Source organism: Carassius gibelio, chromosome B16, assembly GCF_023724105.1.
Source record: "Carassius gibelio isolate Cgi1373 ecotype wild population from Czech Republic chromosome B16, carGib1.2-hapl.c, whole genome shotgun sequence".
Taxonomy (NCBI): Eukaryota; Metazoa; Chordata; class Actinopteri; order Cypriniformes; family Cyprinidae; genus Carassius; species Carassius gibelio.
In genome coordinates this window covers 12,055,812-12,082,834 of record NC_068411.1, presented here as the reverse complement: position 1 = coordinate 12,082,834, position 27,023 = coordinate 12,055,812, and the positions used below count along the sequence as shown (strand labels likewise).

The 27,023-nt window shown below is 38.5% G+C and overlaps 1 protein-coding gene across 48 annotated transcripts in view; it reads left to right on the top strand.

Annotated features, from left to right (window-relative positions):
* Window positions 1-27,023, top strand: part of ecm1b (extracellular matrix protein 1b) — a 120,483-nt gene that overhangs the window by 42,277 nt on the left and 51,183 nt on the right. For 5 of the 48 annotated variants that reach the window (XM_052577717.1, XM_052577760.1, XM_052577728.1 and 2 more), the window contains one exon: window positions 14,586-14,854. The exons of 23 other annotated variants lie outside the window; for them this stretch is intronic. In XM_052577717.1, coding sequence (XP_052433677.1) covers window positions 14,586-14,854 — 269 coding nt within the window. Of the gene's footprint in view, window positions 1-11,160; window positions 11,516-11,829; window positions 11,875-13,905; window positions 13,942-14,103; window positions 14,158-14,251; window positions 14,318-14,585; window positions 14,855-20,471; window positions 20,684-27,023 lie in introns of those variants that run through there. 20 more of the 48 variants (XM_052577721.1, XM_052577761.1, XM_052577735.1 and 17 more) reach the window with 16 other exon arrangements.

The following is a 27,023-nucleotide window of genomic DNA, read 5'->3' as shown; positions in this document are numbered from 1 at the left end:
TCTCATTAAGATTATTTTTCTTAATGTTACCCCATTTGCAAATAATTTTGCTTGTTTTAAAAAAACAATCACTTAATTTTGAGGGGTTTTTTTTTTCAGAAAACAAGACATAATTTCTTATGCTATTTCATGTGTCTAGTAAATGTATCTTGATTTAAGATTTTTAGATATTTGGACTCTAACTCAAAACGAACAAGTTAGAAAAGCATTTTTGTAGTGTATATTCTGTGCTTTGTCCCAAATAGGTTGTTATTGACAAATATATTTGTGTGTGTTGTACTTTTTAATTTAATTTTAAAGTTCTTTTATAGCACTTGGTCATCTTAAGCTGTGTTTAAATGTGGTGTATAAATGAACCTTGCACTCACTACAATGATGGTTATAATTTAATGAATAAGCTTCAAGTAAACTTCAAGTGAGTGAGAGAGAGAGAGAGAGAGTGTGTGTGTGTGTGTCTGTCTTGTTTGTAATTGCTCTTTGGGCTAGGTATGTAAGTATGTATTTAGTTGATGTAAAAATTTTGCTATTACACATACTAATACTATCTTTTTGATTCCAGAAAAAAAACAGAAAACCATGAGAGGCTTCTTGATCGGAAATGCATCATGTACACCACAGCAAGTTGCTGTCTCGACAGATAGTATCCTCAACATGCTTGTCACTGACATGTGGCCTCTGTCGATGGTTGAAGATGACGGCTTCACTAAAATGATCCGCACTTTGAACCCTGATTACACTCTGCTCTCCATGACTCACTTCACAAAGCTCATGGAGAGAAAATATGAAGAGACATTCAAAGAAGTGAAAACCGCAATAAACACCAACAACAGCAAACTTGCTCTCATCACTGATGTATGGACAAGTGTAGCAACTGAAGCCTACCTTGGCATTACATGCCACTACATCACAGATGACTGGGACATGCAGTCATTCTGCCTCACCACCATGCCACTGCAGGACGACATACTGCATCTAACATTGCAGAGTGGTTGGAGCAGGTAGTGGCCAGATTTGAAATTCCTCCAAGCAAAATCATTGCCATAGTCCATGACAATGGTGCTAATATCGTGGCTGCAGCAAATATCCTGGAGGAGAAGCATGGGTCGTCCTCTGTCTGTTGCACTGGCCATACTTTGCAACTTATGATCAATACTTCGTTGAAGCATCCAATCATTGAAAAAGCTGTCAGGGTTGCAAGATGTCTGGTAGAACATTTTAAGAAAAGCGAGCTAGACATCAGTAAACTCAGAGAGAAACAACAACAAATGCCCACACCAGAGCACAGTCTTGTTCAAGACAAAAGCTCAAGGTGGAATATCACATTCTATATGATAAGTCAACTGCTTGAGCAAAAATGGCCTGTAACAGCAACACTGTCCAACAGCTCTGTCACACAGAGAGGCAAAAGGTACCTGGATCTGAAACCAGACAAGTGGAGCCTGCTGGAAGAGCTTTCATCAGTCCTCAAGCCTTTTAAATGTGTCGTTGTATTCATGAGTGGACAGAAATATGCAACAATATCTACAATACCTCCACTTGTGAAGGGGCTGTTGAAGTCCACCCAGAGTGCTGTCTACGAGTCAGCCCCGCTGCGGGCTTTCCAACTCACTGCGGTGCAGCAGTTACAGGAGAGATGGAAAAGGGAGACTGCTTTCTCAGATGGAGCACCAAACACAGTGATTTTTGCGATGGCCCTTGACCCAAGGTTTTGGAAACTGAGCAAGTTTCTTTCACCTGATGAAGTCCTACTTTTTCAGACTAAACTGCAAACAATGTCACTTGAAGAGATGAGGAAGATGGATGTGCAGCAGCATGGCATTTGCAGTGTTGAATCAAGACATCTAGTAGCCACTATACTTGATTCACTCCTTGGTTCTGATGGGGAATAAGAAGATAGAGCAGGCGAAGCTGAGGATGTCCACAGCCAAGTGAGGAACGAACTCTTTGCATACTTTGGAGAAAAGAGCCTTGCCAAGGAAGAAAACCCATTATTGTGGTGGAAGGCTAACAATGAAAGATATCCCATGTTGGCCGGGCTAGCCAAGTCTTCCCTCTGCATCTCTGCCACCTCAACACCATCTGAGCGGCTGTTTTCTGCATAGCAGATGTTTTCAACATAGCCTCAAAGAAAAGAGCAAGCCGGAGCCAGGAGCATGTGAATATGCTCACATTTTTGCATTGCAAGGCAAAGTGTCTGAACAAAGGGAGTGAGAGAAAGTAAGTGTGTGTGTGTCAGTGTGAGAGTTTGTGAGTGTGTGTGTCTGCGAGTGTGTGCGTCTGCAGTGTAGTGGAGAGAACAAGTTCTGACATTCAAACAAATCCTGTTAAATTTTCTGATTTGTATTGTTCTTTATTTTTTATAAATTATTTAATGTTCTGGCAGCTCAGGTGGCACTTTATTTAAAAAAAAAAGTCTATATATTTGGCAGATGTAAAGCATACATGTATATCTTTTTTGGGTTAGTCCATTTTTATTTTATTTTATTTTATGATTATTATAACAGCTCAGGGATGTTCAAGGAGCAACATGTTTGTGCACTTTCTAAAGATTTTAGTTCTGTTTTTGTTTTTTTATCCGATTCATCGACTAATTGAAAAAATTATCCACAGACTAATCGATTATTAAAATAATTGTTAGTTGCAGCCCTAGATCTCAAGCTTATATTTTTTTACATTTCCCTGGAAAGAGTTAAACCTCAATGCTCTGTTTCATTCAGTAATTTACAAAAAATTGACCTTAATATTTTGTGTGGAATGACTGATTACTCTGTAAACCAGCACTGTTTTTCTACTTCTACATCTGATTTGGTACACTCCTATAACAACAGTGTGTCTCAAATACTTAACACTATAGCTCCTCTGAAAACCTGCAATGTATCATTTGTTAACTTTTCTACTTGGTATACTTCTGAACTCAGCCATCAGAAGGCCTTGGGTCATCAATTGAAGAGACTGTGCAGAGGAACTGGCCTTGTAGTACATAAGCAAATGTATTCTGAGCATCTGGTTTCCTACAAGGCAGCACTGGAAAAAGCTAAATCATCATTTTATGCAAATGTTATTGCTAATGGACAGTCTAATGCAAGGACTTTGTTCAGTACTGTTAACAAACTGTTGAAACCTCACAATACTGGTTCACTTTCTCCCAGTCAATGTGTGTCTTATTCAAAAAAATTTAATTATAAGATTGACAGCATACATTATGAATTGGTTAATTCTGTTTTAATTTCTAGTGATTAACTAAATGGACTTAACTGTATTTGTTGGTCTGCAAGTAATTTCTCTCATTTTGAGCTGCCCTCAATTGATTATATCACTAAGCAGATATCCAGACCTCCATCTAAGACTTCCACATGTTCACTTGATCCCTTACCCACTGTTTTAGTGAAGTCCTATCCATTCTTCTATTATTACATCTATTGTATGTTCGTCATTATCAACTGCTACTGTTCCTTCATCTTTAAAAATGGCTTCTATCACCAATTCCTGGCTTGCATAGGAATAGCTGATAATGCGCTTCTTTGGTTTTCATCTTATTTAAGTAACAGAAAACAACTTGTGCAGATTAAGAATACACGTTCAGATCCTGTCTCAGTTACTCACGGCGTTCCACAGGTGTCAGTGTTGGGTCCGCTTATATTTTATATTTACATTTATATTCTACCTCTTGGTCATATTTTTCATTCCTATGGTATTAATTTAAATTTTTACACTGTTACACACAAGTGTACATTTCTAAAAGACCTAATGTTTCTCACCCCCCTCCTGATTTTACTAAATGTCTCCAGGATATTAATATTTGGATGACTAATATTTTTTTAATTATATACCAATAAGACCGAAGCCCTCCTTGTGGGTTATAGGTCTGTCTTATCTAAAACTCAATCCTTTACTTAGTTTATTGATAATTGTTCAGTTATTTTTTCTGCCCTGGTGAAAAGTCTTGGAGTTGGATGGTATCCTTTCGTTTGGTTCCCATATCAGTAATATTTCACATTCTGCATTTTTTCATTTATGTAATATTGCTAGACTTCATTCTTCACTCTCTCAACATAGTACTGAAGTGCTTATTCACACATTGGTAACATCTCAAATTGATTATTGTAATTCTCTTTTATTTGGCATTCCTGGAAAACAATTTCATCGATTACAGTTAATTCAGAATTCAGCAGCTAGGATAGTTACCCGTTCATGTACTTTAGATCACATAACTCCTATTCTTTTTTAGGTTGCATTGGCTTCCTGTTCATTATCTTGTACATTACAAAATTTTACTTCTTACCTCCAAAGTTTTTACCACATTTATTGTCTGTTCCAAACTTAAAGATGAGTTCCTTTGGTGGTAGAGCTTTTAGTTGTGCAGTGCCGAAGCTATGGAACTCTTTACCTTGGCACATTCACCAGCTGGATTCTATTTTTCATTTTAAAGTTCAGATAAAAACGTATTTGTTTAGAATTCCTTTTAATGATTTTCTTGTTTAATATGTTGTTATAATGCTTGCATTTTATGTTTTGTTTTATTGTATGGTGTCCTTGAGTGTCTTGAAAGGAGCCTATAAATAAAAGGTATTATTATTATTATTATTATCTCTAATCATTCAGTTTATAATGTTGGCAAATCTCAAATCAATATTTTGCATCTAATTATTTACTTATGTGGCAAGTATCCATGTAATAAGCGGTATATTGATATGATTCGAGTATTTTGAAATAGAATCTCAAGATTGAAACAAATAAGTCATTAAAAAAAAACATTCCAGAGTCTCCGCATGAGGCAATGGCTTGGGGCGACATGTTTTCTCCACTTCACTCACTCTCCCCCACTCAAGTGCAAGAAGTCAGCAAAAACTTTTTGGAGCCCGTTGCTTTTACAAACGCCAGTGGTGCGCTCATGTTCAACATCTTCACACCACCAACAGTTTTCCACAAAGGAAAAGCCATCACCTGTGGCACCTCCTCATAAGTATTGGGGTCCTAGGGCTTATCCACCGGTTCGCCAGCGGCACCAAAAAAGGCTGGACCTGGGCTCCTAAATGCAGTTTCCTGATACTTCTGCTGTTTGTCAGGAACTGTCCCAACCACTACAGAGCGCTGTTGGACCACTAATGCACATCCAACCCACTGCAGTTCCCAGGCTCTAACATTGACTTGCCACAAAAGGCGCTTCGAGCAGCATTGGACTGAGCTACCACTCCAAGTGCCCTCTAAGACACTCTGTGCACTTCAGCCTTCAAAATTCGAGGGACGGCCCAAGGGTCTGGCAAAGACGGCCTGTTTATGACGGCCTACAAAGCTGCCACTTTCTGACAAGCAACAGGGCCCGATGTGCATCCTGTTGGAATAAATCCTGCCATAAACACGCTTCAGAATTATATACAATGAAACGCAGCAACCTTGACACATGCATTTCCCATTCTTACAGATACCGCAAGCTTTCCGTGCTTGGAAATTCTAATGCATGTGCAGACATCGCAGCCACAGGTGGAGATTTTCTCAGATTCAACAAAACAACTGGTTTGTCATGATCGATCTGAAGGATGCATACTTTTATATTCAGATCATCAAGAGAGACAAGAAATTCCTCAGATTCGCTTTAGAGGACAAAGCATATCAATACCATGTTCTTCCATTCCAATTAGCCCTGGCTCCACAGACTTTCACAAAATGCATGGATGCAGTTCTTGTCACAGTGTCTGGGTTGTGTTCCCTGGGAATCCACTAGATGTCCTCCTTCACCATGGTGTCTGTCACTTTATGAACCGCAGTCCTCACGTTCTCTGCTTAATTATTGCACCCAAGCTGTTACCAATCATTACACTCTGTCAATTTCCCATTAGCATTTGTCTCCTTGTGTATTTAACACGGTCTGTCTTAGTATGTGTGACAGAGTCCTTGTGAATTCATGTCTGTCATTCAGTCGTGCCCTTGCCTTGTGTTCGTGTTTTGTTTTCATTTTGGATTGTTGTTCTGGTTCTGGTTTTGACTGTTTACTCATTGGATTGCCCTTAAATAAAGACTTACTCGCAATTGGTTCTCTCTCCATGAATCCTTGTATCACCGGTCGTGACAGAAGGACTCCGTCACTGCAAGAACCAGCGGTATGTTGTTTTCCCGTTCCCCAGCCAGGATGTCGGAGTGGAGAGCAAAGTATCTCCTGTTGACCACCCTCCGCCAACAAGGCAACGAGGTGGGTGCTCTGGCACAGGTGTTCTGGTCCCTGGCCGAGGGCATGGGATACAATGATGCGGCCCTGAAGGATTATTTCAACAGCGGGCTGGATGATCCAGTTTATCAAGAGGAGATGGCGCATTTAGAAACACTGGAGTTCTGGGAGTTTGTGTACTATTTGCAGCATAGGCTTTCCTTGGGATGCCCCAGCCACGTCTGTCTCTTCCGGTGGGACGGCTGGCAGCCCAGCGCCACTGCCCAAGAAGTCGGCCAGCCCAGAGCCACAGTCCAGGATGGCCGCCGGTCCAGCGCCACTGCCCAAAATGGCCACCGGTCCAGCACCACAGGATGACAGTCACAGCTGACCCTCCGGAGTCGAGTCAGGTTCCTGTTGACCCTCCAGAGTCGTGTCAGGTTCTAGTTGACCCTCCAGAGTCGAGTCAGGTTCCAGTGGACTCTCCAGAGTCGAGTCAGTTTCCTTTTGACCCCCCAGAGTCGAGTCAGGTTCCAGTGAACTCTCCAGAGTCGAGTCAGGTTCTAGTGACCCTTCAGATTCAGGGCTAGTCACCGATGACCCTCCAGAGTCAGGGCTAGTCACTGCTGACCTTCCAGAGTAAAAGCTAGTCACAGCTGACCTTCCAGAGTCAGGGCTAGTCACCGCTGACCTTCCAGAGTCAGGGCTAGTCACTGATGACCTTCCAAAGCCAGGGCTAGGTACCATGGACTTTCCAGAGACAAGGCTAGTCACCGTTGACCTTTCAGAGTCAAGTCAAGTCACTGGTGATCTTCAAGGACTAAGTCAAGTCACCGGTGATCTTTATAAACAAAGGCAAGTCACCATTGATCTTCATGAATAAAGGCAAGTCACCATTGATCTTCATGAGCAAATACAAGTCACCAATGATCTTCATGTACAGATACAAGTCACCAATGATCTTCATGTACAAATGCAAGTCACCAATAATCTTCATGAGCAGTGTCAAGTCAGCACCGATCTTCTGGAATCCAGTATAAACACCATGGGGTTACCAGAGTTTCGTCCACCCGTTGGTCCGACCACACGGTTTTGGTGGTCTTCTGCTCTGCCCTGGGGGCCTCCGGCCTCGACCAGAAGGAGGTGGTTGTCTTCTGTTCCGCCCTGGGGGGCATCCATCCTGTCCACACGGCTGTGGTGGTCTTCTGCTCCGCTCTGGGGGGCTCTCGTCCTGACCACACGGCTGTGGGGGTCTTCTGCTCCGCCCTGGGGGGCTTCCGCCCTGACCACACGGTTGTAGCGGTCTTCTGCTCCACCCTGGGGGGTTTCCGCCATGACCAAACGGTTGTGGTGGTCTTCTGCTCCGCCCTGGGGGGCCCTCGTCCTGACCACACGGTGGTGGTGGTCTTCTGCTCCGCTCTGGGGGGGCTCTCGTCCTGACCACACGGCTGTGGGGGTCTTCTGCTCCGCCCTGGGGGGTTTCCGCCATGACCAAACGGTTGTGGTGGTCTTCTGCTCCGCCCTGGTGGGCGCCACGTGATGTCCTTCAAGGACTTATGTTTTGTGTTTTTGTTTTCTGTTGTGTTTTCTGTCTGTTCCCCTCTGTTAGCCTGGCACTCCGTCCCTCCCCCTGAACCTCCTCCGGTCCACCTCCCTCCTGGTCTCCCTGTTTTGTGTTTATACTTCTGGTGTCTGTTCCCCATGTTTCTTTTCTGGCCCTCCATCCCTCCCCCGAGCCTCCACCTGTCCGCCTCCCTCTTGGTCTCTGTTTTGTGTCTTGTCGTGGAGCGTCTGGGAGCTGCTCCATAGAGGGGGGGTATTGTCAAAGTGTCTGGGTTGTGTTCCCTCAGAATCCACTAGATGTCCTCCTTCCCCACGGTGTCTGTCACTTTATGAACCACAGTCCTCACATTCTCTGCTTAATTATTGCACCCAGCTGTCACTAGTTACCAATCATTACACTCTGTCAATTTCCCATTAGCGTCCAGCCCTCACCCTCCTGTGTTCCCTCCAGCTTCCCCCTCCCGCCACCTCCTAGACCAATCAGTTCCTCTGCTCCATTTCTGCTGGTTCAGTCCAGCCCTGAATTTACTGTTTCTCCACGGGTTCCGCCCAGTCCTGAATTTCCTGTTTCTACACTGGTTCCGCCCAGCACTGAATCTCCTGTTTCTCTGCTGGTTCCGACCAGCCCTGACCCTCCTGTGTTCCCTCCCAACCTCCCTCTCTCGCCTCCTCCTAGACCAGTCTGTTCCTCTGCTCCACTTCCACTGGTTCAGTCCAGCCCCTTATCTCCCATTTCTCTGCTGGCTCTGTCCAGCCCTGATTCTCCTATGTTTCCTCCCGACGTCCCTCTCTCAACTCCTCCTAGACCAGCCAGTTCATCGACCTCATCTCCGCAGGTAAGGTAAAAAAAAAGAGAGTTGGTTATTATTATTATTAAGTCTCTTTCCGGCTCATACTGCATAGGTTAAAGCTTATGGGTCTGTCACGTGATGAATGAACGACTCGAAAAAACCCGATGACTCAATAGATGAACTAATAATTTCTTTTTTGACAAGGTTCTAATTAAAGCTCAAAGAAAATTCAATGCATGGTTGCAGAGAGACTTGACCTTGAGAGGCAGAATACTGCTTGCTAAGGCTTACATACTCTGCTCACTCTCTTTATGTGTGGACAACCAAGCCTGTAAACCCATTGATAAAATCATGTTTATGTTTGTTTGGAAAAAAAAATCCATTACGTTAAGAAGTCTGTATTAATGAACACATGAGTATAGTGGGTTGAGTTTCCTTGATTTTTCTTCTTTGAACAAAACTTTCAAAATTACTTGGATTAGACAGATTTTGTGTTATCCAAACTCAATCTGGGGTCAGTATCCCCATTTACTACTTTTCCTGTAATTTTTCTGTAATTATAATATTGCTAGAATCCATTACAATATATCTACATTTCATAAACGGGCATTACTTGCATGGTCATTCATTTTTCAGCACAATTTCTCCCCTCACCGGTACTTCAAGTTTATTTGTATAGCGCTTTTTACAATACAAATCGTTACAAAGCAACTTTACAGAAAATTATGTTTCTACAAAATTTTGTAGTAGCTTATGGTGGTGACTGTCAGTTTGTGCACGTTTGACAGGATTTTTAGAAAAATTAATACAAGACGTAGTCAGCCAGACGATGAACATTATTAATATTATTAATTAATAATTATTATATGATGCAGTCACACTTGTAGCAATATTTGTTAGTTCTGTTTGTTGATTCAGGGTTGGCATCCTCTGGGGTCCTCTGAGGGGTCAGCATCATCTCTTCTCAGGTGTTCTGGTCCAGACTGGAGCTTTGTAAATCCTTGTGGCAAAACATAGAAACAAAATAGAGACATCATTATCATAGCTGCAGTGATCTAAAATTGTTTCTATGTAGATCGGTAGCTCGGTGGTTAGTGATACTTGTCCTGTGGCACAGTGTGCTGTTGTTTAGCGTGTGTTCGAAACCCGCTCCAACACAGACGTACTTTATTTTTTTGTTTATCCTACTTACTTCAGCCGCGAAATGGGGGCGATCATACTAATAACTTGTAATCTTTACAAGAATATCTGAATCATGCAATGAGCAAGTCTGCGTTTATTAAACACTTAATATTGCGTCAGTTTGTGCTTTCAGAATTGCCGAGTCTGTTGCAGTCTTTCCAGCACTTCTGCAGCAGTGACCTGAACCAGGACGTGGGTCACCAGATAACACCGTAACCATTTAAACTGTAACTCCGGGAAGATTAGGCAAATAGACGCTGATTTCTGACGTGCATCCTCAGTAGTTCAGACTTTGTGCATTCGACTCGGGAGTGTGATGTCCGCGAGGATGCAGATCCATTAATTCTGCAAACAGCAGCATACTTTATAGCTTCAGTCAGCTCGCCTTGACTACTGCAATTTTCCTCACTGTATATTTACAATAAAACAAAAAAGGATATGAAATACCACTGCCTCCGTTCATTTTTCATTTAAACATAATAATAGCAGCAGAAATGTACTTAGTTCAGGGAAATGTGTATACATACAGTCATTACAAATTAAACTTAATATTATATAAATTGTCTCTGTTTTATTACCGTCGACTGTGAGTTATGTCACTTCCCAATGCAAACACGCCCAATAAAATGGCCCCACCCCTGTCACTTGAGTGACAGGTTTCTCTGTAGACCTTGGAAATGCAAATGCAAAGGAATTGCAATTTCATTTGAGTTTTGCCAGTTTACATGCACAGTGCAGAGAGAATGAAAAGGCAAATGTGGTAATTAATATTGCCATTTAAATATGACAGGCTCATAGCTTGTAAGATATGGGAAACACAATTGCAAACGGACTTTGCATTTCCATTTTAAATTTGGCAGACACTGCGTTCGCTTAAACGAAAATGAAAATGGTAATGAGCGATTTGCATTTGCGTTTGATTATATCACATTTTATGCGTCCACAAACTGAAAACGCAATTGCAAATACAATTTGCAAATACAATTTGCAAATACAATTTGCAATTCCTTTTGAATAAAGTCCGCAATATCATTCCATAGGACACAGGTGAAGTACCGTAGAGTCTAATTCCAGTACAGAACCCAAGTATAGGTCTCTGCAGGAAATTAATGGGAGTTACGAGATCAAGGTGTTTTTACACCATGATACCTGATTGGTTGATGTAATAGTGACGTTAGGTTTAGGGGTGGGGTTGTGTAAGGGGGATCATTTAGATTGCATGATTCAGAAACACCCAGCAGTTTCAAAACACCCACATGGTGATAAACGCCCACTTTTGCTATGCAGAGACCTAAGTCTCACAGAACCTGTAGGATTTAGCGCATGCGCGACTGAACGAATCACTACCCGAGACGACTCGTTCTTTCCAAATCACTTTGAAGATTTGTTCAAAATGAACGAATCGTTCAAGAACGACCCGAGCCATCTGAGTGTATTTTTGACAGTAAACACCAAGGGGAGGCTCCTTTCCATCCTCACTCATCTGACTTATTATTTTCGGGTGCTAGGCTGGTACGAGATAGGACGGGGCACGTAGCCTACTGGTAGCAGAAAAATAAATAAATATAAGTGACCTGTGAAGGAGTTAAAGTGTGTCAGCAAGTCTGTAAAGGTGAATATGGTCCTCCTCCTCCACATGATCTTCTCCTGACTGCAGGGTTTGTCTTTAAAAGCTGAAGAGCGGAACAGTGAACGGTCAGCTCCCTCCGCGTCAGATACACGTTAACTTCAACAGAGAAGTGTTTGACTGAGGGCACATCACTGACCATGAGCTCCTCACGCGGCGTGGGACTTTATTTGACGCTTTTACTCGCTCTTCTGTGCGACGCATCTGAAGGTAAATTCAACTTTTTAGGTCTGCGTCATGCTAATGTTTTCATGTCGTTTGCACAGAACAAAGCTCAGACATGGAATAGGCTACTTTTGTATATATTATGTTCAGGATTTATGAGAAGGTATATAAACTTATGGGGCTTTTACTACAGTGTAGAAATGATTTGTCATGTTTTGTAAGGCAGTGTTCGTTGGTGAAGATTTTTTTCCATGGATAACAGAGTTCCATAAAACATGCTTGCAGATGTTCTGGATGTTATCCAACTATTTTTGTTTCTTCCCTCTAATGACTAATGCCAATGTGTCCTACTTTTCCAGACTCTCCTGTCCAAAGGGAAATTACTGTCACGCTGTTTGATAAAGGTCTGTTTGAATTACATTCTCAAATTTATACCATAACCACTCCTCCATATTTTAAATGTATAGTCTATAGTTGAATAATATCACACCAGCATGTTATTGTGAATGTCAGAATTGTACTGGTTTTAATAGATACTGTAATGTCCCTGTGGCTCTGTTCTGGTAATTTGTTGCCTGTTTTATTGGTGTCTTATTAAACCACTAAATCCTAAGGGAATATGTCTCAAAGCACACCACTGGAAACATTTTTTTATGTTTAATAGTTAATGTTTTATAATGGTATTTTTAATGAAAACTAATCAAATTTCTATGATGGTTTCTATTGTTTTTTTGTTTTGTTTTTTCATTAGGGATCCACAGATATTTAGTTCAGCATGATTGTGAGTTTCATGGATAAAACAATATAGTTAATGGGTAGTTACTATACGTAATTAATTTAAGGCAGTTATTGTGTAAGATTATTGATACCATTTGTCTGTAAGATTATTGATGTTAATGCCGTTTGGATCAGAAGAAGGTCACAATCTGAAAAGACAAGGAACTCTTACAAGAATCAACAGCTGAACTCAGTCTCGCAAAACAGCACACCCAACTGAGAGAAGCAAAAAAAACTCCAAGTTACTCACATGCAACCCCCAAAAGTGATATGCTTAAACCCCTCCAACAACAAACAATACCATTTGGGAACATTTCTGGATATTTAAGGGAGAGTTACAAAGAGCTCAGGGAATATGCAAACAGATCTCCCATACGAGTGCTGTTTGTATTATTTTCTGCTACCAGGCAACTACTTATAAAATCTTCATTTCTGGATTATTGGTAATGTATTTTATTTGACTCGGAATTTATGATTCAAATTGGATGGTGAATTATTGTTTGCTTATGGTTAATACATTTTTATACTTGGTTTATTCTAACGATTATTTGTGTTGTTTACTCTAATATGTTGTAAGGCTATTGTTTTATGGTGTCTCCTTTATCCATACACCTTTTACCTTTTTATTTATTATTCTCAGGTAGGTAAGGAAAGTCGAATATGGACTAAACTATAAGCATTCTGAAAGTACATACAATTTGCTCAGCAGACTTCCCTGTGGCCAGTTCTTGCTTACGGCTCTTAAATTACTACTCTGGTAGACAATAACTTGTCAATAAAATGAGAGAGGACCAGGCCTGGATTTTAGTTGTGTTTTGTCTTTATTTTATTATTAAAGTCTTCTTTGATTGTCCGCCGGTTCCCGCCTCATTCTTCCCATGAAAGAACAGTGCTACAATATAGTTTTACTTTAAGTGTGTATGGATCTATGGGGACTTATAAAAGTATTCTGGAATGAGCAAGGTAAGGCACGGGCCGTCTACAATAGAAGTCAGTCTCCTCTGTCTAATGACCAAGACTGATGAGTTTGTGGGTAAGAGATTTGTATATCAGACTGATATAAGGCTCAAAGTGTTATAAAAATCTGAATGAGTATTTACTGAAACTTATTATTACACCTCTCTTAACCTTTTTAATTTTGGAGTCGGATCAACTAAAGAGTTAATGTATTTGAGAAAATATATTTAAAATAATATTGTAGCATAAAAGGAAAGACCGTATCATGCAAGAATCCTTCTGCCGTGTCATTGGCTGCCGTCGTTGGACCAGTGGGTGGACTTATTATACAATAACATACCATTCAGATAAAAATTGGACAGTTAAATTGTCAAAATAAGCATAACTTTGCATGTCACCAACACAGCACGTAGATTGAAAGCTAGTGTGGGTCACTGATGTTGTTCTGTGCGTTTTTGCAGGAAATTGTGTGTAAAAATTCCAAACACAGATTTTGCAAAAAAGTTTAATTTGACTTTTAGAAGGGTTAGCTGTGCTTCATACATCGCTATACAACTGTCAGTAGTAGACAGTGGACCTTTTTGCCAACTAAATTTCACTCGTTTGAATGCAAATTTTGCTTGTAATATCATCACTGCTGATCAAAGCAAAGCCGTTATTGTCAGGAGCCTGACCTGATTTTTGTTTTCTTTCATTCGCAGATGGCCGGCCGCATGAGATGCCAGTTCCCCCTGAGGGTAAGGCCATGATCAGTGATTGACTTGTCCTGTTGATTGATCAGTTGGTTTATATTTGTTATGAATATGTGTTTTGACTTGTTTAAATTAATGTTGGCTTAAAAGGCAAAACCTATTTTTATCTGTAAAGCAAGAGTTTACACTTTGTTTGTCTTATTTCAGAGCCGCAATTTGTGATGCAGGGACCATACATCTCTGACCTCACCAAAGTATTGGGTGAGTGATCACTTGCTGTTTCTCAATATAAAGTCAATGTATTAGTTTGACTGGTGTTTAACATCCTCTCCTGGGTTTCTTTGTGTGTATTTAGCTGCAGGCTCTTCCGACATGACCGAGAGAGAAGTCACAAACTTTCACCCTGAGAATGCCCCAATAGGTACAGTTGCATGCTATAATGTGTTTTGGTTTGGGAGCTGAGATTCAGTTTGGCCAGTGTGTCTCGACTTCTGAGCGAGAACTTGAGATGGTCTTTAGATGGAACATTTTATGTTTATATTAAAAGCTTTTTCATAGTGTTTAAGAAGTATTGGGGTCGATTTATATAGCACTGGTTGAATTGCAGCATTTTACAGATTTTTTACCCGTCAAAAGTTTTGGTATAATTGTTTTTTACATTTAAAAAAATCTCTCATCTGTCTCATCAGGTCGCCCAGTGTTTGGCCCTCGCTCAGTGGGACCCAGGATGGGTCCAGAGGTTGATTTCCCCCCTGCCTTTCCAAATACAGGCAACCTGCAAGATATCTGTCAGTTCAGTAAAGCTCCGGTCCGGTATCCTAGGGACATGTTTCCTCAGAGTGGCTTTGGCCGTGTGCGTCGTCAGGCTGATGCTATCAATCAACTTCAGTCCTGGTACGGTTTCTGCTGCAGCATTAATGGAAAACCAGAAGAGCAAATCTGTTGTGCTGAACAAGCGGTGAGAATCTTGACCTTCTAATTACTGGTGTAGCTTTCACAAGACTATATTCACAGGATCTTCTGTCCAAACTCATATGTACTTCTGTTATGAAATTATTTAGCCGCGTTTCCATTGTGGGGCCAAAAGCGGGGGTGCTAGTGAGTGCCAGGGCCAGTTGGATTTCCACTGTCACTTTCCGGGGCTTGATTGTGCCTCGTTGCTGCTTCCTCAGGGCCAACGGTCTGGGTTTTTTGGCCCGTCGAAATCCTTGGGCCAAAGCGGGTCAGCTGGGGCTAGAGGAGTGATTATGAACAAAGGCGGAGTTTCTCCGCATCTGGAGAGCATCAGTGCGGCGGATCATTTCATAAAACTAACAGCTATAACGCCAGCATTAAAAACTTATTTAAATAAGTTGAGCTCAAAACTCACTTTCAGTGAGCAGTAGGGATGGGAACCGAGAACCGGTTCTTATTCAGAACTGGTTTTGTTCTTTGGAAAAAGCGGAACTGTGAGCAATTTCTAAGTTTTGGTTCCAAAAACGGTTCTGGTGCTACACGTGACCAAAGGCTGTGAGCAGCCTTGCGCCGGTGTTCTGAGTATTCAGAGTTTCCCGTAAAAGGATGTCACGAACCGAATAACAGACACGCCTCCCTGCCTCTGTAATTACTGAGCACATCGATTCCAATGATGCGCATTCCACAGACTTGTTGCGCTGTCGCGTCTTTAATTGCCGAACACATTGTTTCCCATGACTGTATGTGCACTCTCGCCTTTGATAACTGTGCACATCGTTTTGTGTGACTGTACATCTAACGGCAGCGCGCTGCACCTGCCGCCACTAAATTACATTATATTTGTCCCATTAATGTATATCAATTGTCATTGATATACATACTGGTTTCAACTTGGACCACTAAATAAATAGACTGCTATTGTTATGCAAGTATGAGGGTTGGATTATTTCGTGTACAGGTTATTTCAAGAGTGATAAACAAAGTGATAGAAAATATTTATTTCAATGCATTTTAAATGTTTAAAAATGTGGAAACCACTCATTGCATCACACCATCTCCTGACTGCATTTTTATTTGTAAAATAGGGACTTTATTGAGAGTGTGTATACATGTTTATAAGTTTAGCCGTTTATATTTCATTAATTAAGGGAAATTAACAAGTGTCTCAGCCCTCAAGGGACTGTTTGGTCAACCAGCTTATGCCTGCTTGGAAAAACAAAACGTTACTGATAGTGTAAAAAAACATCAACTTTGAAACACATGCTGATTGATGGAATAGCATTACTCAACATTACTTACTACCTTCCATTCAGTGAAGGTAAAATAGTAAAAAAAAACATAATAATAGTTCATTTAAATGGAACCAGAAGCCGAACTGGAAAATTTCTAAAACTACTCCACCCTACTTATGAAGATCTGTACACTGTAATATGTGTTGCATTTGGACATTGCCAACCTTTAAATTAAGTTGACAGTAAGTAATAAACCGTATTGAGCATTGAGTAGTTGAGTATTGTGCATTTGTCCTTACCACTATTTCTTAATAATTGTTTATTATCAGAACCGGAAACGTTAGGTGGAACCAGAACCGGAAAATGTTTGAAATAACTTGATCCCATGTGGATTATAATTAGCATACAAGGCAGAAATATTTATGAGCGATGCTAAAGACTATGCAGGCTAGGCATTAATGTTACCATAGTAAACATGGTAAACGTGACCACTTGAAGAAATCAGACAACAGCTTCTTATTCTCCGTCACAATCATGTATTTATTTTGTAACATTTTATCTGTCATAAGTGTCGTCTTGAGAATTTAGCTAATTTTCAATCCTGATAAATTAGTTATGTACCACTTATAGTAAAACATTGATGCCTTTGGATTTAAAGGTGCTGTAGGGAACTTTTGTAAAAAAAAATATTTTTTACATATTTATTAAACCTGTCATTATGTCCTGACAGTAGAATATGAGACAGATAATTGGTGAAAAAATCAAGCTCCTCTGGCTCCTCCCAGTGGTCCTATTGCCATTTGCAGAAACTCCATCGCTCCCGGTAAAAAATAACCAATCAGAGCTGCGGTCCGTAACTTTGTTTGTGTTCAAAATGTAGAAAAATTTATATAATAAGCGAGTACACCATGAATCCATTTTCCAAACCGTGTTTTTGGCTTGTCCTGAATCACTAGGATGCACCTATAATAAGTGTTTATATTCGGACTATTTTAGATTGCTTCGGGGATACCGCAGCGGAGTAACCCAGTACCTTTGTGATTCTTCATAGACATAAACAGAGAGAAATGGTTCCGGCTACGATGTTCTTCCGCAAGACGCAAGCAGTTCTGTTTATTAACCACTAGAGCTTCAAAAGTTCCATACTGCAACTTTAAATATTAAACTAAGCATGCAAACAAATGGCTACTTTTATCATGTTCGATTTGTGATCATGCTAGTTCCAGTGACTTATTTCTTAATAGTTTTCTGATAACTTCTCTGTTGGTGAAATGATGGTGCGTGACGAGGAGGCATGTAAAGGGCAGTGGAAATGCAGTGATATTTTGGCCTCGGTGCTACAGGTCCAAGGCTTTTAGACCTGCCTGGCCAATTTAAATCACTGGCCCGTCAGTGGAAAAGTGGCTATTGAGAACTACTACTATATAGTTTTAGTGTATGAATTCAATGCCACCAAACTAAATGAAAGCAGCAAAAAATGAATTGGAGCGTTTCAGTGATTAAATATTTTTGTAGGCCAACCTGTAAATGAACGTCACCCTTTTTTTTCTCAACAAAAACCCAATTGGATTTTTTTTTTAATTGGCTTTTTGGTTATTGCGGAAAATATGTTCTATCACCAATACAAGTATATAATTCTTACATGTTTGACATCTTAACAAATGAACACAAATTTTATGAATTTTCACTAGAAGTAGAAAGCTAAATGTAGGCCATTAACAAACTACAACACAGTATTGACTGTAAGTTTCTTTCAGTCTTTATTGAAGTTTTTTTAAAGAAGAGTTAGAATAGTTGGTTTCACTTTATTTTACAGTACGTGTACTAACATGTACTTATAGTGTACTTACAGTGTATTTATCTAAGAAAGTTTTGGTAACACAAGGTAACTGCATGGGGTAGGGTTAGGTTTAGGGGTAGGTTCAGGGTTAGTACCTAGTTATTACATAGTTATTGCAATAGTACATAGTATGTACATGAGGAACAGGACTGTAAAATAAAGTGCTACCGAATAGTTTGTTAGAGTGTGATGTTTAAACATAATGAGGTTATAAAAGCAGACTAGTGAGTAGATGGATTTAACTCTATAATGATTTTAAATGTCCTAAACAGCTTCTGTAGTCCCATTTGGCTGTGTTAGCAACCACCTATTTTAATACAAGTCAAAAAAATCTAAAGGGGGTATTACTGATGTGTTTTATGTTGTAGAATAAAGCATGAAAATTTGTGCAGCTTGCCTTAACCAAAAACTTGTTTAGCAACCCATTGACTTCAGGATGACAGAACCAGAAGGTCTAAAATGCTAACTTGTTTTGAGTGCTAAAATGTCAATACAACCATTATTTGAGGCTGTGTAGCCTTTCTCAAACAGTTTTAGCGCTACAAAGTCACAGTGTTTGTTTACACTCTCATCTGGTTTAAATAATCCAGTTCTTAACTGCTAACATTACTAAAGCAGAGACCACAGATGTAGGAGGACTGGCTTTTCACCAGAAAAGGAAAGACATCTTTGTTTACCCCTGCTTTTCCTTTGTAATTTACTGCATTTACTTGAATTTTTTTATCTTGCCAAGTCGTATTGTTTACTTTGTCTTAATATGGACATTGTTGTGCGCTCTCTGGCACAATCAAGGTCTTTAGACAAAATCTCTCTTTGTTTTCCTTTCAATATTTAGTCTTCGGTGTCAAAGAATCCAAAACATTGGACCATTGTCAAAGTAAACCGCTTTGACTGTTTGTGAGAGTATAATTCTCTCATGACTGTTGCACTCTCTCTTTTTCATTGTAGATGTACCTCTACAATGTAGTTGTTATTGCAGTGTTTTTCATGGAAAGGTTCTTTTATTTTTTTGTCATTTTAATTCAATAAAGCAAACTTCTAGATTCATTGAACACAAACTGAAATATACCAAGAGGTTTTTTTTATTTTTTGTCTGGTGGTTACGACTTCAAGCTTAAAATAATATAATTTTTAATGGAAAAAATCAGTATCTCAAATTTGTTTTAATTTTTTCTCACAGATCAATCAAAAAAAGATTTACAAAACAGAAATGTTTAAAATCTCCAAAGTAGGTTTAATTATGCAGTCAATACTTAATTGGGGTCTCCTTTTGCACAAATTACTGCTTCAATGTGGCGTGGCATGGAGGCGATCATTCTGTGGCACTGCTGAGGTGTTACTGAAGCCCAGGTTGCTCTGATAGCAGCCTTCAGCTCTGTATTGTTTTTTCAGATGTTACACTAATCTTCCTCTTCACAATACCCCATAGATTCTCTGTGAGGTTCTGGTTAGGTGAGTTTGCTGGCCAGTCAATCTCAGTAATATCATGGCCATCAAACCATTTTGAAGTGTTTTTTTCACTGTGGGTAGGTGCTAAAGTCCTGCTGCGATTTTAAATTGGCATCTCCATAAAGCTTGTCAGCAGATGGAAGCATAAAGTGCTCCAAAATCTCCTGGTAGATGGCTGCATTGACTTTGGACTTGACAAAACACAATGGAGCAACATTGACTTCAGAAATGACTGTCATCACTGACATCATCAATGAAATCATCACTGACTCCAGAAACCTCACACTGGACTTCAAGCAGCTTGGATTCTGTGACTCTCTCCACCCTTCCTCCAGACTCCAGAGCTTGATTTCCAAATGAAATGCAAAATGTACTTTTAACTTGAAAGAGGACTATGGACCACTGAGCAACAGTCCAGTTCTTTTTCTTACCCCAGCTGAAATCCTTCTGATGTTTCTTCTGGTTCAGGAGCGGCTTTGTTATAGGAATGTGACCGCTGTAGCCCTTTTCCTGAAGACGTCTGAGTGTGGTGACTCTTGATGCACTGACTCCGGTTTTTGTCCACTCCTTGTGAAGCTCTCCCAAGTTCTTGAATTGGCATTTCCTGACAGTCTTCCCAAAGCCGTGGTCATCCCTGTTGCTCATGCACCTTTTCCTACCACACTTTTTCCTTCCAGTCAACTTTCTATGAATATAGTTTGATACAGCACTCTGTGAACAGCCAGCCCTTTCAGCAATGACCTTCTGTGACTAAGGGTATTGATGATTGTCTTCTGGATAACTGTGAAGTTAGTAATCTTTCCCATAATTTTAGTTGTATGTTCTAATCTAGCCCAAGAAGTACCCAGTATTTATACTCAAAATTAATCAAACTAATCAAGCACAAAATAGAATATTCAAATTTTGAGATACAGTTTAGGAAAATAAAAAAAAATCAGTAAGTCGTAATCATCAGTTAAGTGTGCAATGAATCTAGAATATAAGAAAAATTGCTTTTTTTTAAATTACCAAAAATAAAGGAATTTTTTCTTGATATTCTAATTTTGTGAGATGTACCTGTATATATTTATTTCTGATTTACTGTGTTTCCAATCCTTCAGTGGAAGAAGAGTCTGTCTGACTACTGTATTGGGGTATTCTCTGTTAAAACCAGTCAATACTTCTGCTGCATGAAGAGAGGGAAGGCCAGATGGAGCTGTTTTGATAAGGAGGCTTCAGATTCTTCATATAACATCTCCTCCGAAGTCTCAAATGGCAAAACTCTACAAAAGTTCAAAAGTTCCTTCAAATATAACTCCATAGCTTGCAAAGGGTAGGTTTCTACTGGAGTTTGTAGTTGGAGTTTTAATGGGCATTTTGTTTCTCACAAATTTTTTTTAAATCAATGTTTGTAGAGTGTTATTTTGTACTAATTACTATATTCAAAATTTCTTGACTGTGCTTGAGGTTTTAACAACATCAGTATTACAGAAACATTTTCTAGCTTTTTTTGATGGTATATATTATTGTAAGCCTTAATCTCACATTTGTTTCATAACGGCTCCATGTAGTTTAAAGATAAAAAAAATTATGTTAAATGCCTTTGTTTTGTTTTTCCAAGTCATGGGTTGGGAATTTGCAGTCATGGAAATAACCGGAATGTTGGTGTGGCTCACCATTTTACTAAATATATTTAAATTGTAAAATGCACATACAAGGTATGGTAATGTTCAAGCTTTTTTATAGATGTTAGCTGGGAAATGACGGTATTTTATGATAATGGTCACACACACACACACACACACACACACACACTTATTAACCCTCTGGGGTTCTTCGGTCATTTATGACCAGAAATTATTATTTTTTTTTAAATGTTAAAAATCGTAGCGTCCGAAACTTGGTGACTTTTTGTACTTGGTATATGAACACCCCAAAAAATTGGGGACAGGATTTTAAAAGTCTAAGTGGTCGTAAAAAAAATAGCCACACTCAGGGTCTTTGGGTCAAAAATGACCCGCCATAGGAAATGAATGGGAAATTGGCAAAAATATGAAAACACTGAGTTTTTTTTTTTGTGTGTAAAATCTACAAATCAGCCACGATGCAGAAAAAACAAAAAACAGACAAAAAAATTCACACACACACTTATACACACAAAAACACACGCACACACAAATTAAAGTGTGTCATTGCAAAAGCTTATTTTGGGAAATGTGTGAAATAAAAGCAATTATTCATCAATGTAAGAAATAAACTGCACAGCAATGAAAGCATGAGGCTGTAAGCCATCAAGGTTCCAAAATAGACACTCACACACACACATATAGGGAAATATGAGACTGGTGAAACTGTAACAGAGAAATGTGAGAATATGGGAAATAAAATCAATGAATCAAATAGAGGAGAGACATTGGATCCAAAATGCAAAAGTCACACACCATGTCTCTCTCTTGAACACACACACACACAAGCACGCGCGCGCACGCACACACGCACAAACAGAGTAAGGTCAAAGGATGGAATTCTTCCCTAGTAACCTCCAGGCCTATTGCAGCACCGGTTTATAAAATCAAGAAGCCAATCACAGCATCTGTTGACACACACACACACAAGGAAATACTAGACTGGTGAGCCTGTAACAGAGAAATATGAGAATGTGTGAAATAAAATCAATGAATACAATAAAGGGGAGACATTGGGTCCAAAATTCAAAAGTCACATACTATGTCTCTCTCTAATAAAAGGTTAATAAAAATATGTTAGGATTGAAATAATGTAATTTTTTTTATTAAGTTAGGACAAATTAAGTTAGACAAAAATAGTCTTGAGAATCTGTGATTATACAGGTCCTTCTCAAAAATTAGCATATTGTGATAAAAGTTCATTATTTTCCGTAATGTACTGATTAAAAATTCAACTTTCATATATTTTAGATTCATTGCACACCAACTGAAATATTTCAGGTCTTTTATTGTTTTAATACTGATGATTTTGGCATACAGCTCATGAAAACCCAAAATTCCTATCTCAAAAAATTAGCATATCATGAAAAGGTTCTCTACACGAGCTATTAACCTAATCATCTAAAATCAACTAATTAACTCTAAACACCTGCAAAAGATTCCTGAGGCTTTTAAAATCTCCCAGCCTGGTTCATTACTCAAAACCGCAATCATGGGTAAGACTGCTGACCTGAATGCTGTCCAGAAGGCCATCATTGACACCCTCAAGCGAGAGGGTAAGACACAGAAATAAATATCTCAACGAATAGGCTGTTCCCAGAGTGCTGTATCAAGGCACCTCATTGGGAAGTCTGTGCGAAGGAAAAAGTGTGGCAAAAAACGCTGCACAACAAGAAGAGGTGACCGGACCCTGAGGAAGATTGTGGAGAAGAACCGATTCCAGACCTTGGGGGACCTGCGGAAGCAGTGGACTGAGTCTGGAGTAGAAACATCCAGAGCCACCATGCACAGGCGTGTGCAGGAAATGGGCTACAGGTGCCGCATTCCCCAGGTCAAGCCACTTTTGAACCAGAAACAGCGGCAGAAGCGCCTGACCTGGCCTACAGAGAAGCAGCACTGGACTGTTGCTCAGTGGTCCAAAGTACTACTTTTGGATGAAAGCAAATTTTGCATGTCATTCGGAAATCAAGGTGCCAGAGTCTGGAGGAAGACTGGGGAGAAGGAAATGCCAAAATGCCTGAAGTCCAGTGTCAAGTGGGTCATTCTCACGAATTTGTTGAAACGCCATGTCACTAGTGATTTTAGATATTAAACATGCAATTTAGTAATATATAAAAACACCATAATAAAGACAATACTGTTCTCTACCTTGCACAAAGAGTAATTTCAACATAGGAATTAATTATTTTTGCATTTTTTTGCATTTTCTGCTGAAATTCTCATTACCACAATGCGTCCAGCTGTATCTTAACTTATGTTATGTTGTTATTTAAACAAATTACAATAAAAATATTCTGAAAAAAGTAAATGGATATTCTTCTATAATTTTTCACATGTCAGAAAAATGACAGATTGAATATTCATGTACAATAATAATGATACAATAGTGGGAATATAAAGTGTCCATGACTAATGTTCTCATCCTCCGCAATATTTTTTGAGGGTCATTTATGCACACAAATTTTTTTTAAATATAAATCTTGATTTTAAGTTAAGCAACACATGAGGCAGAACCTTCAAAATACCAACAAGGTAGGCAGATATCTTCATATTGTTCCAGTTAAAAGTGTAAAATTCTCTTGTCAGAAAGTCTACACGACAAATTGATTATCATCACTGAAACAGGTAGTTTTCCACATTTAGAAAAATATTAGATTACAAATTTTCTATGAAAATATACTTCATTAATGCCTGATTATATACACTGAGTAAAAAATTTGCTAAATCGTCATGGTTTCTCTGTTGTTAGCAAAACATGCTAAGACACCTCATCCTCCGCAACACCATTTTCACTCAGAGAGAACATCTTTTTCGGTAATGAGAATTTAATCATACAGACTATTTTTAAATGTATAAAATGAGTTATTAAATTAAATATTATTTAATAACATACTTGGCTGTATGTCATATTGGAATAATTTCTAAAGGATCATTTGACACTGAAACCTGGAGTAATGATGCTGAAAATTCAGCTTTGTCACCACAGAAATAAAATTCTGGTTTCAAGTATATTAAAAAGACAACCATCACTTTATAATAATATTACTGTTTTTACTGTAGTTCTGATCAAATAAATGCAGCCTTGATGAGCAGAAGAGGCTTTAAAAAACTTTTATTATTTTTTATTATTGATGCTAAACTTTTGAATGGCAGTGTATTTAAATACAGTATGACAAAATGCAGCAGTTTTAAATTCTAATTCAAAAACAATTATTAAAGAATGGTTAGGGTTAAATTGAAGGAGAACATCTTTATGGAAAAAAGAAAAATATATTGTGAACCATTTTTTTAGGAATGAGCGATTTTGGAAAAACTTTAGGTAAACACTTGGGTGTACTCTTTACCAGAACCAACTCTTTCAGTAGAAAGAAAAAAATCCACTTGAGTTATCAAAGACTACATTCCCACTGTCAATGACTATTAATAAATAGTTATTACATAATTATATGATTATAACATAAAATATAAAAGAAAATAAGAAACATTATTTTGTAATAGTGTATTGTGAATTGTTTTTAATAATAAAACTAAAATTACAAAACTAATATTAGTCTTGTTTGTTTTCTAACATTGCACTATTAAGTATTTATTTTTGTGGAAAACCACAGGGTCCCCTTTAAACAGCTTCTCTTAAAACTTATTCATAAAGCAGCTGTGACAGAATTTTACTAAGGAATGGGAGAAATCTTAAGCTAAGAAAAAGCATGATTACTAACTACACCCACAGTGATTGGCTGATAAGGGATGGGTCTCTGTCAGTTATTTTATAATAGAAATATTGTAGAATGAGATATCATGTTGCCATAATCAAATAAAGATTTCAAAATAAAAATGTTGCAATATTCAAATAAAGTTTGAATTAGAGTGTCACTAATTAAACAAGCATATGTTCAGCTAATTGTCAGCCTCTACATGTCTGCATCTTATAAATAATTGTTATATGTATAAGCAGCCTTTTGATTAACAGACTAGAATTATTATGGCTGATATGACAGTAAGATTTAGTACAAAGGTAAAATAACTCCAAACTGGATTGCTGTGGAAACAGCCATTTTAGGATTGTGTATGATTTGGTCTTTGTGATTTAGCCTTCCTCTTGACTACGACTAACTTTTCACAGATTTAAGAGCTGATTTTTACATAAAAACACTTTATGAAGTACTTTAAGAAGAGTCAAAGAGTCCTAAAGATGTGGAGTTAGGAGCAAAATTTAGTTTCACTTAAAATATTTTTTATATTTTTAAAAATATTTTTGTTGCGGTAATGAGAGAAATAATTGAAAAACACATAAAAATGTTATTATAAAAATATATTTTATACCAAAGTTTCAAGTAACTGTGCATGACTGTTAATAAACCATTTTTAAAAATGTGAAAATGTATTATTTTTCCCCATGGCACTGGACTTTTCAGAGTGTTACGGTAATGAGATTTTTAACCACATGTTTTGGAAAATATGTTCAAAAAATTGTTAAATTGTCAGTAAAACTGATTTCAATTTATGGTCACCGACACTTCAGACCTGGCTCTTAATGCTTAAAAAGAAAATTTGTTGATACAAACATTTTTTAAAATGTCATATATGAAATCTTTGAAACTACGATTTCGTGAGAATCACCCAAGTACCCACAGTCAGTGATGGTCTGGGGTGCCATGTCAGCTGCTGGTGTTGGTCCACTGTGTTTTATCAAGAGCAGGGTCAATGCAGATAGCTATCACGAGATTTTGGAGCACTTCATGCTTCCATCTGCTGAAAAGCTTTATGGAGATGAAGATTTTGTTTTTCAGCACGACCTGGCACCTGCTCACAGTGCCAAAACCACAGGTAAATGGTTTACTGACCATGGTATTACTGTGCTCAATTGGCCTGCCAACTCTCCTGACCTGAACCCGGTAGAGAATCTGTGGGATATTGTGAAGAGAAAGTTGAGAGACGCAAGACCCAACACTCTGGATGAGCTTAAGGCCACTATCGAAGCATCGTGGGCCTCCATAACACCTCAGCAGTGCCACAGGCTGATTGCCTCCATGCCACGCCACATTGAAGCATTCATTTCTGCAAAAGTATTCTGCAAGTATTGAGTGCATAACTGAACATAATTATTTGAAGGTTGACTTTTTTTTGTATTAAAAACACTTTTCTTTTATTGGTCGGATGAAATATGCAAATATTTTGAGATAGGAATTTTGGATTTTCATGAGCTGTATGCCAAAATCATCAGTATTAAAACAATAAAAGACCTGAAATATTTCAGTTGGTGTGCAATGAATCTAAAATATATGAAAGTTTAATTTTTATCATTACATTATGGAAAATAATGAACTTTATCACAATATGCTAGTTTTTGAGAAAGACCTGTATAAAGTTACATTAGAGTAATTTAAGTTGGTCAACTTGGTTCTATAGTAATGGTCATGACTTCTGGTTACATATAGTTTTACTTTAAGTGTGTACAGATCTATGGGGACTTATAAAAGTATTCTGGAATAGTTTGTGGGTAAGAGATTTGTATGTCAAACTGATATAAGACTCAAAGTGTTATAGAAATCTGAATGAGTATATGAGTATAAAGTAAAGGCTAAATCGAGTGATCAAATATGAACCAAATTTACAAATTATTACACACCTTTAACCTTTTTAATTTTGGAGTCTGATCAATTTAAGAAAATATATTTAAATTAATGTTGCAAAAAAAAGTAAAGACCGTATCACATAAGAATCCTTCTGCCGCGTCATCGGCTGCCGACGTAGGACCAGTGGGTGGACCTTACATATTATATAACAACATACCATTCAGATTAAAAAAATGGACAGTTAAATTGTTGTTCAAAAAAAGCATAACTTTGCATGTCACCAACACAACAAGCAGATTGAAAGCTGGTGTGGGTCACTGATGTTGTTCTGTTTGTTTTTGCAGAAAATGTTAAGTAAAACTTCCAAAGACAGATTTAGCCAAATGTTTTATTTGGTCAAGTGTGTGGATGATGA